The 14272-nt window shown below is 52.3% G+C and overlaps 2 protein-coding genes across 2 annotated transcripts in view; one reads left to right on the top strand and one right to left on the bottom strand.

Moving 5' to 3' along the window:
* Positions 1-369: 369 nt before the first annotated feature.
* Positions 370-12092, bottom strand: EXOSC5 (exosome component 5). Its single transcript, XM_003915584.5, has 6 exons — positions 11806-12092; positions 7166-7279; positions 5846-5967; positions 3763-3903; positions 1482-1571; positions 370-702 (listed from the first exon to the last, which is right to left on the bottom strand). The coding sequence occupies exons 1-6, from the start codon at positions 12026-12028 to the stop codon at positions 610-612; spliced, it is 783 nt and encodes a 260-aa protein (XP_003915633.1). The 5' UTR covers positions 12029-12092; the 3' UTR covers positions 370-609.
* BCKDHA (branched chain keto acid dehydrogenase E1 subunit alpha) overlaps positions 12090-14272 on the top strand; it is a 30817-nt gene continuing 28634 nt past the window's right edge. Inside the window, exon 1 of the mRNA XM_003915580.4 lies at positions 12090-12558. Coding sequence (XP_003915629.2) covers positions 12451-12558 — 108 coding nt within the window. The 5' untranslated portion in view covers positions 12090-12450. The remainder of the gene's footprint in view (positions 12559-14272) is intronic.

The raw sequence follows: 14272 nt of genomic DNA, 5'->3' as shown, positions 1-14272 counted from the left end.
ATGGCTTACAAGGTCCCACCTGCGTGCTTGCCCGTTCCCCGCAGCCCCATCTGCTCTCCTGCTCTTGCTCACTGGCTCTGGCCACCCTGTTCACCAAGCTGGTCCCCAGTCCCTGGGGGCTCCTTCCCCACGTTATCCAAGAGCTCATGCCCTTTCCTCCTTCAGGGCCCCTCTGAGGTGCCCTGCTCTGTGGAGGCACTGATGCCTGATGTACTGAATTTGCCCTCCATAAAGGGACTCTCCCAAACTCCTGTTCCCTGCTTTTTACTTTGTTATAGATTTACTACCACCTGACAAATTCCAGTTTACCTCCCTGCTCCTCTGGGATCTCACTAGCAGGGCCTGCACACAATGGGTGCTCAACAGACATTTGTTAAAGTGAATTAATTTATTGACTCATCTATTCCATAAATGTGAGCTCCTCTGAATGTTATCCTTGCTGGGGGCTGTCACAGGCCAAGGCCTCCCCACAGAAGCCCTGTGGTTACAGAGCTGCAGGCTCACAGGAGCCCACAGGACAGAGAGGCAAGGCTGGGCCGCTGGTTTGCTTCAGGCTACAGGGGGTGAGTGGGTGGAGGCAGTGGGAGCGGCCCTTTGCCCCAGCTTGCCTCAGCTCTTGGAGTAACGCCTCTGCAGCGATTCCCGGTAGAAGCGGAAGACGTGTTGCGAAGCGGCCTGGGCCGCAGCCAGGCACTGCTGGAGCTGTGCGGGAGAGACCGGTCAGTGCTGGGGGCTGAGCCCTGCATGCACACGTGACTTAGTTGACCCAGGAGTTTCTGCTGACCCCACCTGACTCCCTTAACCTCCCATCACTCCCCTGCCCCGAAGTGAGGCAGGTGGTGAGGGATTATTTCCCATTTCATGAGCTGTTTTTTAGAGATCAGGAGAAGGGCGAAGGGCTTTAAGATCAGATTCTGACAGCAACAGGACTCAGACCAATCAGGTATCCTCAGACCTTGGAGGCCCCAGCTTTGCAGAGCTATGGAACTGGAGAGTGCACAGAATTGGAGTGGTCTTGGGATTTTACAGCCATGGGCCCCTTGAGCCTAAATAATCTAAGAGCCACGGAATCAAGAGACTCCCAGTCTTCACTGCCATGTATTCCTAGATTCCTGAAGTCCAGGTTGGACATGCTTTTGCAGACAGTCTGGTCCAAGAGTTTCCAGGCTCTGTCTTTTAGCCTGAGACCTGGAATTCCCGTGGCTCACCACTCTGAGCTGGGAGCTGGGGGACCATCACAGGCCCTCTTCTGACTTCAAACAGAGCTCATCCTCTTTTTGCCTGTCTCATAAATTGGGCTTCCCTTAAACATTTCCGCAAAGGTTTCTGGGACCATGAAGTTTGAAAACTCCCTCTTTTTTACAAGAAGAAATGTAAGAGGCTCTCCTGAAGCCTCTCAGAATCCAGGGCAGAGTTGGGACAAGACCGTATATCAGTGGGAAGGAAGGTTCTGGCTTTTCGCCTCGTCCCCATGCTGGTACCTCAGAGTCCGAGTAGAGCCCCTTGGTGCTGGACATCAGCAGCTTCCGTTCCACGCTGTCCAGGGCAAAGGTCAGGACTGCCCGGGCCTCCTAGGTACAAGGAGTAGAAGGTGGTGGGGGACCTAGGACCTTCCCCCCAGATAAAATCTCAGCCAGTCCTTTGGCCAGGCACAGTGGCTCATGACAATACTCTCAGCACTTTGGAAGGCCGAGGCAGGACACTGATTGAGGCCAGGAATTCAAGACTAGTATGGGCAAAAGAGGAAGACCCCATCTCTTAAAAAACAAAACAAAACAAAAAACAAAAACAAAGAAAACAAAAAAAAAAGTAGCTGGACATGGGGGTGCATGTCTGAGTTCCCAGCTACTCAGGAGGCAGAGGTGGGAGGACTGCTTGAGCCCAGGAGTTTGAAGCTTCAGTGAGCTGTGATTGTACTACACTCCAGCATGGGCGACAGTGAGACCCTGTCTCAACAACCCGCTTCCCACCACACACCTGCAGCCAGTCCCACTGAGGGGACTCCGGACCCTTGGCCTCCAGGCCTCTCCCTTTCCATAGCCAGGTGCTCACCTATCAAGCATGAAGCGCAGTCATTTTTTGTCTACACCACTCCTTCCCTACTTCCCCGGGTATAGCCCTCTGCCTTTCCTTTGTAGAACTGTACTCCATGCCCCTTATTCCAACCACGCGGTTCTGACAGGGGCTTCCAAGCTTAGTATTCCTGCCCCAAGGGGCTAGCCACAGTGCCACTCACTTATCTGGTGCCTCTCGGCCTCCCAGTCACCCTTCCATGCTCTGCCCCACAGGGGCTGGAAGCCAGCAAGCTGTATGTCCCAGACTCCCTTACCAGCTAGTTTCCAGCAGTAATGAGGTGGGAGAATGGAAGAAGAGCAGCACCCTGGTCCTCACTGACAATGGCAGGCGCTGATGGCCGTGGCTGTGTGACAGCCATGGAGGTGGGGTGGGTTCTGGACCTCAGTGGCCAGGGCAGAGGCAGGACATGCTATGTGCATGCAGAACCAATTGAGATGATGTCTCCAACATGACAGAGCAGGAGCTGGCTCGCAGGTGCAGCCCAGGTCTGGGAGGGGTTTCTCATCTTTGGGTGTCACTCCTGGTTCCTTTTTCCTCCTCTAGCTCCTCCAACACTGTTGTTACAAAGTCCCTGCATTTAACTCCCTCCATCTGAAACTCTCCAAGTGGTTTCTGTCTTCTTGACTGGAGGGGACCATTATAGCACTGGGCAGAAAACTCAGAATAACCTGAGCTTAGGACACTGCACCTGAGCCAACGAGGAAAGCTCTCTTGTCTTCTTGTTTGCTTTTGAGCCTCTTAGGATGGAAATGGAACGTAAGGGGTCAGTCCCAGCCTCAGGAGAGATGCTGGCCGAGAGAATGAAGCTGACGTGGAGAGAAAGGCAGGGATGAGAAGTGAAGCAAGGACATCCTGATGCTGTTTAAAGTCCTGGTTTTATTTTTTTTTGAGATGGAGTTTCACTCTTTCACCCAGGCTGGAGTGAAGTGGCACGATCTCAGCTCACTGCAACCTCCACCCTTTGGGTTCAAGTGATTCTCGTGCCTCAGCCTCCTGAGTAGCTGGGATTACAGGCACGTGCCACCATGCCAAGCCAACCTTTGTATTTTTAGTAGAGACGGGGTTTCGCCATGTCGGCCAGGCTGGTCTCGAACTCCTGGCCTCAGGTGATCTCCCGCCTCGGACTCCCAAAATGCTGGGATTACAGGTGTAAGCCACCACACCCGGACATACATTTCCTTTCTAGTTTATTTATTTATATTTTGAGATGGAGTTTCACTCTTGTTGCCCAGGCCGGAGTGCAATGGTGCGATCTCGGCTCACCACAACCTCCACCTCCCGGATTCAGGTGATTCTCCTGCCTCAGACTCCTGAGTAGCTGAGATTACAGGCATGCACCACCACACCTGGCTAATTTTGTATTTTTAGTAGAGACGGGGTTTCTCCATGTTGGTCAGGCTGGTCTTGAACTCCTGATCTCAGATGATCTGCCCACCTCGGCCTTCCAAAGTGCTGGGATTACAGGTGTGAGCCACCGCACCCGGCCCCACATTTCCTTTCTAATTAAGCAAGTTTGAGCTGGGTTTCTAGCACTTGCTGCTAAATGAACCACGATGATAAGAGCAGCCCTTGCTAAGTGGGATCGAGGTGGCATGAGCCTATTGTCTGCAGAGAAGTGAGGCCTGGAGGAAGGGAGGGGGAGCTGTCTGGCCTCTGCCCTTCAGCCACCCCGATCTTCACACCTACCTTTTCTTGCTTGGATGTAGGATCCAGTACGAGAGTCCCATCAGAGTCTAGGGCGCAGGTGACCCCACAGAAGAGAGCCCGCATGGGCACACCTGCATCCACCAATGCCATGCAGGCAGCATTCAGACAACAGGCCAGGAGCTGAGCACCACAGGCAATGGTTAAGTTTCTTTTTTTTTTTTTTTTTTTTTGGGAGATGGAGTTTTGCTCTTGTTGCCCAGCCTGCAGTGCAATGGTGTGATCTCAGCTCACTGCAATCTCCACCTCCCGGGTTCAAGCGATTCTTCTGCCTCAGCCCCCTGAGTAGCTGGGATTACAGGCATGTACCACCACACCCGGCTAATCTTTGTATTCTTAGTAGAGACGGGGTATCACCATGTTGGCCAGGCTGGTCTCAAACTCCTGACCCCAGGTGATCCACCTGCCTCGGCCTCCCAAAGTGCTGGGATTACAGGCATGAGCCACTGTGCCCAGCCTAAGAAGTTTCTACTGTAGGCCTGGCCAGCAGAGCAGATCCATGCCTCCCCCGACCAGGCTGATGCCTGTGGCAGACATCACTAATCGGTCACAGAAGGGCAGTATGGCAGAGTGCTTAAAAGTGGTCCGGGGATCAAGTAGCCCTGGGTTCCAGACCCAGTTTTGCTCTCTCAGCTGTGTGACCTTGAACAAATGACTTAGAGTCTCAATCTCCTCATCTGTGAGACGGGGAATATAATATTCAATAGGTATGTACTGAAGTACGTACCACACATTTGTTGGCAAGTAGGGTCAGGGAAGGGAAGAAACCTTCCAAAGTCACATGGGGGAGGCACTGGCAAAGCCAGGCTCAAAACTTGGGTAGCAGCCACTTAGCGGTGACAGAGCTGGCAGGGCAATGGAAGAAGAGCCATTGCGCTGCTGCCTGCAGGGAGCTCACAGTGGAAAGACAGCACAGGTTGGGAGTCAGTTGACTCTGCCTCAGTTTCCTCATGTGTGTCTTCTCCAGGCAGAGCAGGCCACACAAAGGCCACAGCTTTAGAGTCAACCGCTTCCAGCTCTGCTGCTGATCCTCCACCACTTCCTCTGGGCTTTACTTTCCCCTTCTGTAAAATGGGGTCACAATACTTTCTCTCTCTGCCCATCCATAAAATGTCTGTCCAGTTCAGGGCCATGTTCCAGTAAAGCCTTCTACAGTGCCTAATTCTGGTCCTCAACCTCAACCTCCCTCACCTCAGACAGGGAGATATTTCAAGGCCAAGCTTCTGACTCAGCCGCTGTCTGCTCAGGGCGCCCCCAGCACTGAGGGCCTGAAATCCACTGAGGTGCCGAGTAGAAGTGATTGCCAGCTGGGCACAGTAGCTCACGCCTGTAATCCCAGCACTTTGGGAGGCCAAGGTGGGCTGATCACTTGAGGTCAGGAGTTCGAGACTAGGCTGGCCAACACGGCAAAACCCCATCTCTACTAAAAATACAAAAATTAGCCTGGTGTGATGGCGGGCACCTATAACTCCAGCTACTCAGGAGGCTAAAGCATGGGAATCGCTTGAGCCTGGGAGGTAGAGGTTGCAGTAAGCTGACACTGCACCACTGCACTCCAGCCTGGGCGACAGAGTGAGCCTGTCTCAAAAACAAACAAACAAAGAAAAAAACCAAAAACACAAAAGTGATTGGCACAGGCTCTGGAGTCAGACGGGCCTGGGCTTGAGTCCCGCCTGTGCGGCCTTCCAGCTGTGTGACCTTGGGCAAGCCCCTTCCCCTCTCTGGGCCTCAGTTTTGTCACCGAAAACATGCGAACATAAGAACACTCATCTGCCAGGGTCCTTGGGCTCTAGAACTAGATGGTCTGGGTCTAAGTCTTGGCTCTGCCACTTCCATGGGGATCATTAAGGGCATGTGCTATATTAAATGAGTTAATGTGTGTAAGGCACACAGAACAGTGCCTGCCACATAAGTAAGCACCCAGGGTGTTTGCTCTCCTTCTTCAGTGAGCTGGTACCTGTTAAGTGTTTGAAGTCTTTCTGGCTAGCAGACAGCATATATATAGCCACCAGAAGGGAAGCAATCAGGAGACTTCCTGGAGGAGGAGGCCTGGGAGAAAGGATACAGAGCCAGCATCGCTGACAACCTGCAGCACCACAGTGATGGAGGTGCGGGGGTGCAGTGTGCCCAGGACCACCGCCTCGCACGTGTTCCTGATCAGCCGCTCCCGGCTCTTCTCTGCAACACCTGGGGAAATTGAAGAGCGGTTGTCAGGGTCTTCCCCTTCATGTGACTCACCTTCCTCCATACGCCCCACCCAAACCCCTGGAAAGGGCCCACAGTCTCAGCCTGGGATGGTGCAGGTACCTGGGATGATGGAAGATTCCAGTAGGAAGAAGGCAAGGCCTGACTGCTGTCCACCGACCCCTGCTACCTCCAGCATCCACCAAAGGAACCATCCAGGGGAAGAAGACCTGGGAGTTCCATGTCTATGCTGCTACCCACGCCCACTCCCACCCTAGTAGGCCCAGCCAGTGGGGATTGAAGGATATGAGGGTAAAAGGGTGGAAAAACAGGTTAATGGGCCAGGCACAGGGGCTCATGTCTGTAATCCCAACACTTTGGGAGGATGAGGCGGGTGGATCACTTGAGGTCAGGAGTTTGACACCACCCTGACCAACATGGTGAAACGTCTCTACTAAAAATACAAAAATTAGCCGGGCATGATGGCTCACGCCTGTAATTCCAGCTACTCGGGAGGCTGAGACAGGAGAATTGCTTGAACCTGGGAGGCGGAGGTTGCAGTGAGCTGAGATCAAGCCACTGCACTCCAGCCTGGGCAACAGAGCGAGACTCCGTCTTAAAAATATGAAATTAAAATTTTAAAAAAATGGCTAAGCGCAGTGGTTTATGCCTGTAATCCCAGCACTTTGGGAGGCCAAGATGGGCGGATCACGAGGTCAGGAGATCAAGACCATCCTAGCCAACATGGTGAAACCCCATCTCTACTAAAAAAATACAAAAAATTAGTGGGCATGGTGGCGTGCACCGGTAATCCCAGCTACTCGAGAGGTTGAGGCAGGGGAATTGCTTGAGCCCGGGAGGCAGAGGTTGCGGTTAGCCAAGATCGCGCCACTGCACTCCAGCCTGGGTGACAGAGCGAGACACCGTCTCAAAATAAATAAATAAGTAAATAAATGAAAAGAAAAACAGGTTAATGGAATGAACGAGAGTGGAGGCAGAGAGAGGGAGAAAGAAGGAGGGAGAAATTAGAGGCAGAGAGAGAAGCAACAGAAGATGATTTACAGGGCAGAGAGTTAAAGACAGAAACAGCTGAGCAGAGACCAAAGCGGGGAGTGGGGACTCGGGGCAGCTGGTAGGGAGGAGCTGGGGGGTGGTTATGATAAACTGGGCACTATTCAGAGGTTCAGCAGGGCCCAATTACCAGGCAGCCCGATCTTCGGCCTCAGGATCACTTCGAGTGTGGCCTTGTTGAAGATCTCTTTGCTGACCTTCACCTCGGCCGGACCGTACACACCCGCCAGGACAGAGGTGTCACCTGAGGAGACAGCAGGGCGGGAGGGCCTCACTCACAGCTTCCCTGCTCCTGGGGCCCCATTCGTGGCACTGAGCGTGATGGCCAGGGCTCCCCATGTCACCCCCGCCATTTGTTGGCAGTGATTCTTTGAGTACTCACTTCATTTATCTGCCTGCGTATCCTCATTTGTAATATGGGGAAAATAGCAGTCGCTCCCCGCTAGTGTCTTGTGAGGATCAAAGGACACAATTCAAAGAGAACACTTAGAACACTGCGGGGCTCATGCTGAGTGCGCAACAGACTTTGGCTGATATTATTAACATTCACCCATTCAGGCATTCAGGCATTCAGGCAGGGTCTCACTCTCATTGCCCAGGCTGAAGTGCAGTGGTGCCATCACAGCTCATTGCAGCCTCAACCTTCTGGGCTCAAGCGATCCTCCTGCCTCAGCCTCCCAAGTAGCTGGAACTCCAGGCACGTGCCACCATGCCTGGCTAATTTTTGTATCTTTAGTAAAGAGGGGATTTTGCCATGTTGCTCAGGCAGGTTGCGAACTCCTGGGCAACTGTAATCCCAAAGTGCTAGGATTACAGGCGTGAGCCACCATGCCTAGCCCTGATATTAGTAACTTTCTTTTTTATTTGAGACGGAGTCTCGCTCTGTCGCCCAGGCTGGAGTGCAGTGGCGTAATCTCGGCTCACTGCAACCTCCGCCTCCCGGGTTCAAGCAGTTCTCCTGCCTCAGCCTAATGAGTAGCTGGGATTACAGGTTCGTGCCACCATGCCCGGTTAATTTTTTTATTTTTAGCAGAGACTGGGTTTCACCATGTTGGTCAGGCTGGTCTTGAACTCCTGACCTAGTGATCTGCCCGCCTCGGCCTCCCAAAGTGCTGGGATTACAGACGTGAGCCACCGTGCCTGGCCAGTATTAGTAACTTTTAACAGGAAGTTCTTCCTGAAAGCTAACCATCCTCCCTCTTACTGCAGCTGCTCTCAACTTCTCTTTCCAAAGCTTCCCCAGCCCAGCTCTTCCCTTAGGCACTGGCCCCCAAATTCTGCACCACCTGAGAAAGGAGTAATATCTGAAATGAATCCTGATTCCTGCTTATTTCCCCAGAAGCTATGAACGGGGTACAGGAGGTAAGACCTAAGAAATAAATAGCCTGGCTTCTAGTACTGTCTGCTGTAATCCCAGCACTTTGGGAGGCTGAGGTGGGTGGATCACCTGAGGTTAGGAGTTTGAGACCATCCTGGCCAACATGGTGAAACCCCATCTCTACTAAAAATACAAAAATTGGCTGGGCATGGTGGTGGGTGCCTGTAATCTCAGCTACTCGGGAGGCCGAGGCAGAACTGCTGGAACCAGGGAGGTGGAGATTGCAGTGAGCTGAGATGGCACCACTGCACTCCAGCCTGAACGATAACAGGAAGACTCCGTCTCAAAAAAAAAAAAAAAAACAAAACAAAACAAAACATTTGAGATCAGACATGGTGCCTCACACCTGAATCTCAGCACTCTGGAGGCCCAGGTGGGAGGACTGCTTGAGGCCAGGAGTTTGAGACCTGCCTGAGCAACATAGCAAGACTCCTGTCTCTATTTTCTTTTTTGAGACAAAGTTTCCCTCTGTCACTCAGGAGGCTGGAGTGCAGTTGCGCAATCTCAGCTCACTGCAACCTCCGCCTCCCAGGCTCAAGTGATTCTCGTGCCTCAACCTCCAGAGTAGCTGAGATTACAGGTGCGTGCCACCTTGTCTGATTAATTTTTGTATTTTTAGTAGAGACGGGTTTTCACCATGTTGGCCAGGCTGGTCTCACAACTCCTGACCTGGACTGGGCGAGGTGGCTCACGCCTGTAATCCCAGCAATTTGGGAGGCCGAGGCGGGTGGATCACGAGGTCAGGAGTTCAAGATCAGCCTGGCCAACGTGGTGAAACCCTGTCTCTACTAAAAACTACAAAAATTAGCTGGGCGTGGGGGCACGCGCCTGTGGTCCTGGCTACTCGGGAGGCTGAGGCAGAAGAATCGCTGGAACCTGGGAGGTGGAGGTTGCAGTGAGCCGTGATCGCTTCACTGCACTCTAGCCTGGGTGACAGAGCGAGACTGTGTCAAAAAAAAAAAAAAAAAAAAGAACTACTGACCTCAGGTGATCTACCCTCATCAGCCTCCCTAGGTGCTTGGATTACCGGTGTGAGCAACCCGTGTGAGCAACTGCGCCCGGCCCCTTCTTAATTCTTAGGTTCGAAGAAACTTTAGGTATCTCAATTCAGCATAAGTGCTAAGCCTGAGGGAGGGTCCGGGAAGGTCCCTGGTTAAGGCGGTATTTCCTGGGATGCCCAATTTGCCCTTACACGGAAGGTGTGCTTAGTTCCAGGAAAAACTGCCCTGAGGACTGGAGAAACCAAAATAGAACTCGCCTCTGGCTCCAGATGAACTGCCTGTGTTTCGCCTGAGCACAAGAGTGCCTCCCCTCTCACCTTCTTCAAGACGTGGCTCCAGCAATTCTCTCCCCTGTTGACCCCACAACCATCTTCAATTCCTGCCCCACTTATCTGATCCTCTTACAGCAAAACTCCTGAACAGCTGTCTATCCTTCCTTTTCTGTGACCCCACCACTCCACTGCGGCAGCTCAACATCGTCACCACTGACCTCCAAATGATCAACCCTCCATTGACCCGGCTGTCAGTAAGGCCGAAACAGCTGTCAGCCCTCACATCTCAGACATGCTCTTCTCTTGGCCCCAGGTCACCACCCTCTCCCAGTTTCCCCCTAAGTCTCTGGGCGTTCCTTCTGAGTCTCCTTTAGCTTGCTTGTCACAAGTCCCTGACTGCTCAAGTTGGAAGGCCTAGGGCTTGGTCCTGGGACCTCTTTTCCATCTACACTGACTTCGTTCAGTCAATAGGCTGAAATACCATATATACAGCCAGAGAGTTCCAAATTGCCTATGTCCAGCTTGGGTCTCTCTCCTGATTTCCAGACTTTTACAGATCTGGGCAGAAACCTTAGTTATGCCTGACTCTTTTTCCTCGCACTCAAACCAAACTATAGGTAAGTTTTGTCCGTTTTACTTTCAAACTACATCCAGAATCTCATCACCTCCACTACTCCTGTTTTGGCTGGAGCCACCATCACCTCCCTGTTTTCCCCCATACTCCCCACAATCAACACAGCAGCCAGATTTTGTTAAAATGTATTGGGGCTGGGCGTGGTGGCTGGTACCTATATGAGCACTTTGGGAGGTGGACTGCTTGAGTCCAGGAGTTCTTTTTTTTTTTTTTTTTGAGACGGAGTCTCGCGCTGTGTCACCCAGGCTGGAGTGCAGTGGCGCGTTCTCGGCTCACTGCAAGCTCCGCCTCCCAGGTTCAGGCCATTCTCCTGCCTCAGCCTCCGAGGAGCTGGGACTACAGGCGCCCGCCACCACGCCCGGCTAGTTTTTTTGTATTTTTAGTAGAGACGGGGTTTCACCATGTTAGCCAGGATGGTCTCGATCTCCTGACCTCGTGATCCGCCCGCCTCGGCCTCCCAAAGTGCTGGGATTACAGGCTTGAGCCACCGCGCCCGGCCGAGTCCAGGAGTTCAAGACCAACCTGGGCAACATCGTGAGACCCTGTCTCAAAATTTTTTTTTTTTTTGAGACAGAGTCTTGTTTTGTCGCGCACACTGGAGTACAATGGCACAATCTTGGCTCACTGCAACTTCTGCCTCCTGGGTTCAAGTGATTCTCCTGCCTCAGCCTCCCCAGTAGCTGGGATTACAGGCGCCCACCACCACGCCTGGCTAATTTTTGTATTTTTAGTAGAGTTGGGGTTTCACCATGTTGGCCAGGCTGGTCTCGAACTCCTGACCTCAGGTGATCCACCCGCCTTGGCCTCCCAAAGTGTGGGGATTACAGGCATGAGCCACCGTGCCCAGCCTCCTGTCTCAAACGTTAAAGATAAATATTCTTGGAGTTAATCTGGTTCTGAGAGTTATTTAGCTAGGGGAAGGGGATATTTGCCCTACAGGTAAGACTTGCCCTAATCTTAGGGATATTTACTCCTGTGGAGAGATGCAGTGAGGTAGCGGTGGGGATGTATTTTTCAACCCAGGGCAGTGACATTATCTTCAATTTGAGGAGTATTTACGTGGGTGAAAGATCCGCCACAGTCCAGAGTATGCAAATTGACAGGTTTGCGTCAGTCCGGGATGCAAGGACCTAGCGGGCGTGTGTGTGTGGGGCAGGCGGGGGCGGGGGTGAGGAGGAGGAATCTAGTTAAGGGCGATACTTACCCTGGTGAGGTGATTTTCCCTATTCTGAAACATCAATTCTTGCGGGGACGGTCTGCCCCGCCTGTCCTTCTCAGACATATTTACAAAGATGGAGCTATCTTCTCCTTTCTAGTCGTGAGGGAGAGATGTATGTATCCCTGCGTATGTAGTAGTATTCAATCGGACAAGAAATCATGTATCAACGCAGGAGTGACATTTACCAGCTGGTATCGTGGGGAGATGGGCACTCCGTTGCACGGTACATGGTAGTCCCTCTCCAAAAGACCTGGGTAAGTTCTTACCTTGCAGGAAGGAAGCAGAGCCATCTGGCCGCGACAGCAGGTTCTGTTCGCAGGCAAAGTGCCGGAGGCTGCAGCCGGGACCCCGAGGGCTGCACCCTGTTCCAATTTCAGCGCGGATTTTGGCGTCAGTATGCATCTCCTCCTCCATCGCGCCGACCCCACGTGCGGCTGCGATTATCACTTCCGCCCGGCAGCGCGCGCTGCGAACACTCTGCGTAACCATTGCGCACGCGCTGGGCTCGGCCGTCAGTCCTGGCGTCCGCACGTGGCTTAGCGTTTACCAACAATCTGGCTCCGCCCAGTCCCACCTCCTAACTCTGGCAACGCCATTGGACAGTTGAGAACAGGAGGCAGGCCTTGGCAGTGACCTGTTTTACTCTGGGCCCCCGGGCCCTAAATCCCTGAGGCCGTGGTCAGATTGCCCTCTTCTTTGCCTGTTACAGGAGTAACTACAATGAGGCGACTGGGGAAAATTTTGGGTAGATAGGTTTTCTTCTCCAAATCTCTGTGCATTCTATCTACAACAGAATGGGAAGAAGGTGATTTTCTTGTCAGATGGTGCTGGAGTTTGTGTCAGGCACATAAAGGGGCAGCCCCGAATCTAGCCTACGTGAGTGCCCGACCGCTGAGTGGTTGCTAGCCAAGATGGCGGTAGCGATCGCTGCAGCGAGGGTCTGGTGGCCAAACCGAGGCCTGAGCCAGGCTGCTCTCTTGCTGCTGTGGCGGCCTGGGGCTCGGGGACTGGCTAGATCTGTGAGTACCTGGGCCCCAGGGGGTTTTCCCAAAGGGAATTAGGGATGTAAAGGCTATCTTCAGAGTGTGGGGTCCCTGAAGGATATGAAGGAAGGGCTGTCACAGAAGGGAAAAAGAGTGGGAGACCCCTTGGAGAAGACACCGAAGGGAAGATCTGCCACTTCCTTAGAAGAAAAGAACTTCCACTTCTTCAGGAGAGGACAAAACCCGTTTGCAACTTCTTTGTGGGCTCTGAGGGAGGGAGACGACTTGAAGAGAGGGATGGGAGTTCCTTATTTATTTAGTTAGTTAGTTTTTGAGGCGGAGTCTCGCTCAGTCGCCCAGGCTGGAGTGCAGTGGCCGGATCTCAGCTCACTGCAAGCTCTGCCTCACGGATTCACGCCGTTCTCCTGCCTCAGCCTCCCGAGTAGCTGGGACTACAGGCGTCCGCCGCCACGCCCGGCTAATTTTTTTTTTTTTTGCATTTTTAGTAGAGACGGGGTTTCACTGTGTTAGCCAGGATGGTCTCGATCTCCTGACCTCGTGATCCGCCCACCTCGGCCTCCCAAAGTGCTGGAATTACAGGCGTGAGCCAGCGCGCCCGGCCGGGGGTTCCTTATTAACTGCCACTCGTATTCAGGGGAGGTTCCTTGGAGGGACAGGGGAAGACCGCGAGACCTTTTCCCTCAGAGTTTGGAGAATGAAACTGACTTTATAAAGGAGAGACTTTCTTCTGGGCAAAGATCCCTCTTCAAGAAGAGGAAAGAAGAGAGCAAGTCCCCTTATCGCAGGCTGCATAGGGCCTTGTATTTCTTTGCTCCTTTGCCACAATTCTGATTTTAAAATGAATTGTGTAAAAATTTTGTTTGGTTCCTGTGTCTCCTGATCGAATATCAAGACAGGGAACTCGTGTGTTCTGGACACTGTACAGAGGAGATGATTAATATTTGTTGAGTTAATGAGGGGAAAAACGGAGGGACAGAGGTACAGATAGGGCACTTTGCCCACATTTCTTAGAAACACTTGAGAAGGCTTTGTTTCTTGTCAAAAAGGTCACAATCCCTTCAGGTGGATGCTGTCAAAATTACACTGCAAAAAACCTAGGTGGAAGCCTGTCTTTAGAGGGGGAGAGGCAAGGGGTTGCAGAAGAGCTTTGAACTACATTTGACAGATAGGAGAGTAGTGGTTACATGGGTGGGTTCATGTCCTTGCTCTGCCACTTTCCACTTGTGTATTGGGCAACGGACTGCACCTCTCTGGATCTATGGACCTAATTTCCCTCTCTAAAATATTAACAGTGGCCACCTCATAGGACTGTGAAAAATTAATATGTAAAATGCTAAGGACTGGACCTGGCACATCATAAGGGCAATAGGAATGTTGGTCATTGTTGATAGTGAGGGTAGAGGGAAAGGACAGAAACTGACGTTGGAGATGGGGAGAAGAAAGGGGTGACCTTGGGAAGGCCTGGATTGGTGAGGCCCTGCGGAAAAAAATCTTAAAAGATCTTGTGAGGTTGAGTCTGATCCTCTGATCCCCAATCCATAAGGAGGAGAAGATGGAATCTGTAGAAAGAAGCTCTGGGTAGGGGGACAAACGGGAGGAGGGTGAAGAGGATGGGCCAGGAGTAGGACGTAGTAGGTATCTAGGAATGGAGTCACTTGAAACAGGTAAATGCAGAAGGGCTACAGGAGCAAGATGTGGGTAGGGCAGTCTCCTGCCTTTGGGCTGGAGA

The sequence above is a fragment of the Papio anubis genome, chromosome 20, assembly GCF_008728515.1.
Source record: "Papio anubis isolate 15944 chromosome 20, Panubis1.0, whole genome shotgun sequence".
Taxonomy (NCBI): domain Eukaryota; kingdom Metazoa; phylum Chordata; class Mammalia; order Primates; family Cercopithecidae; genus Papio; species Papio anubis.
Note: the sequence above shows the minus strand (reverse complement) of the source record. Positions and strands in the feature narration are given on the sequence as shown.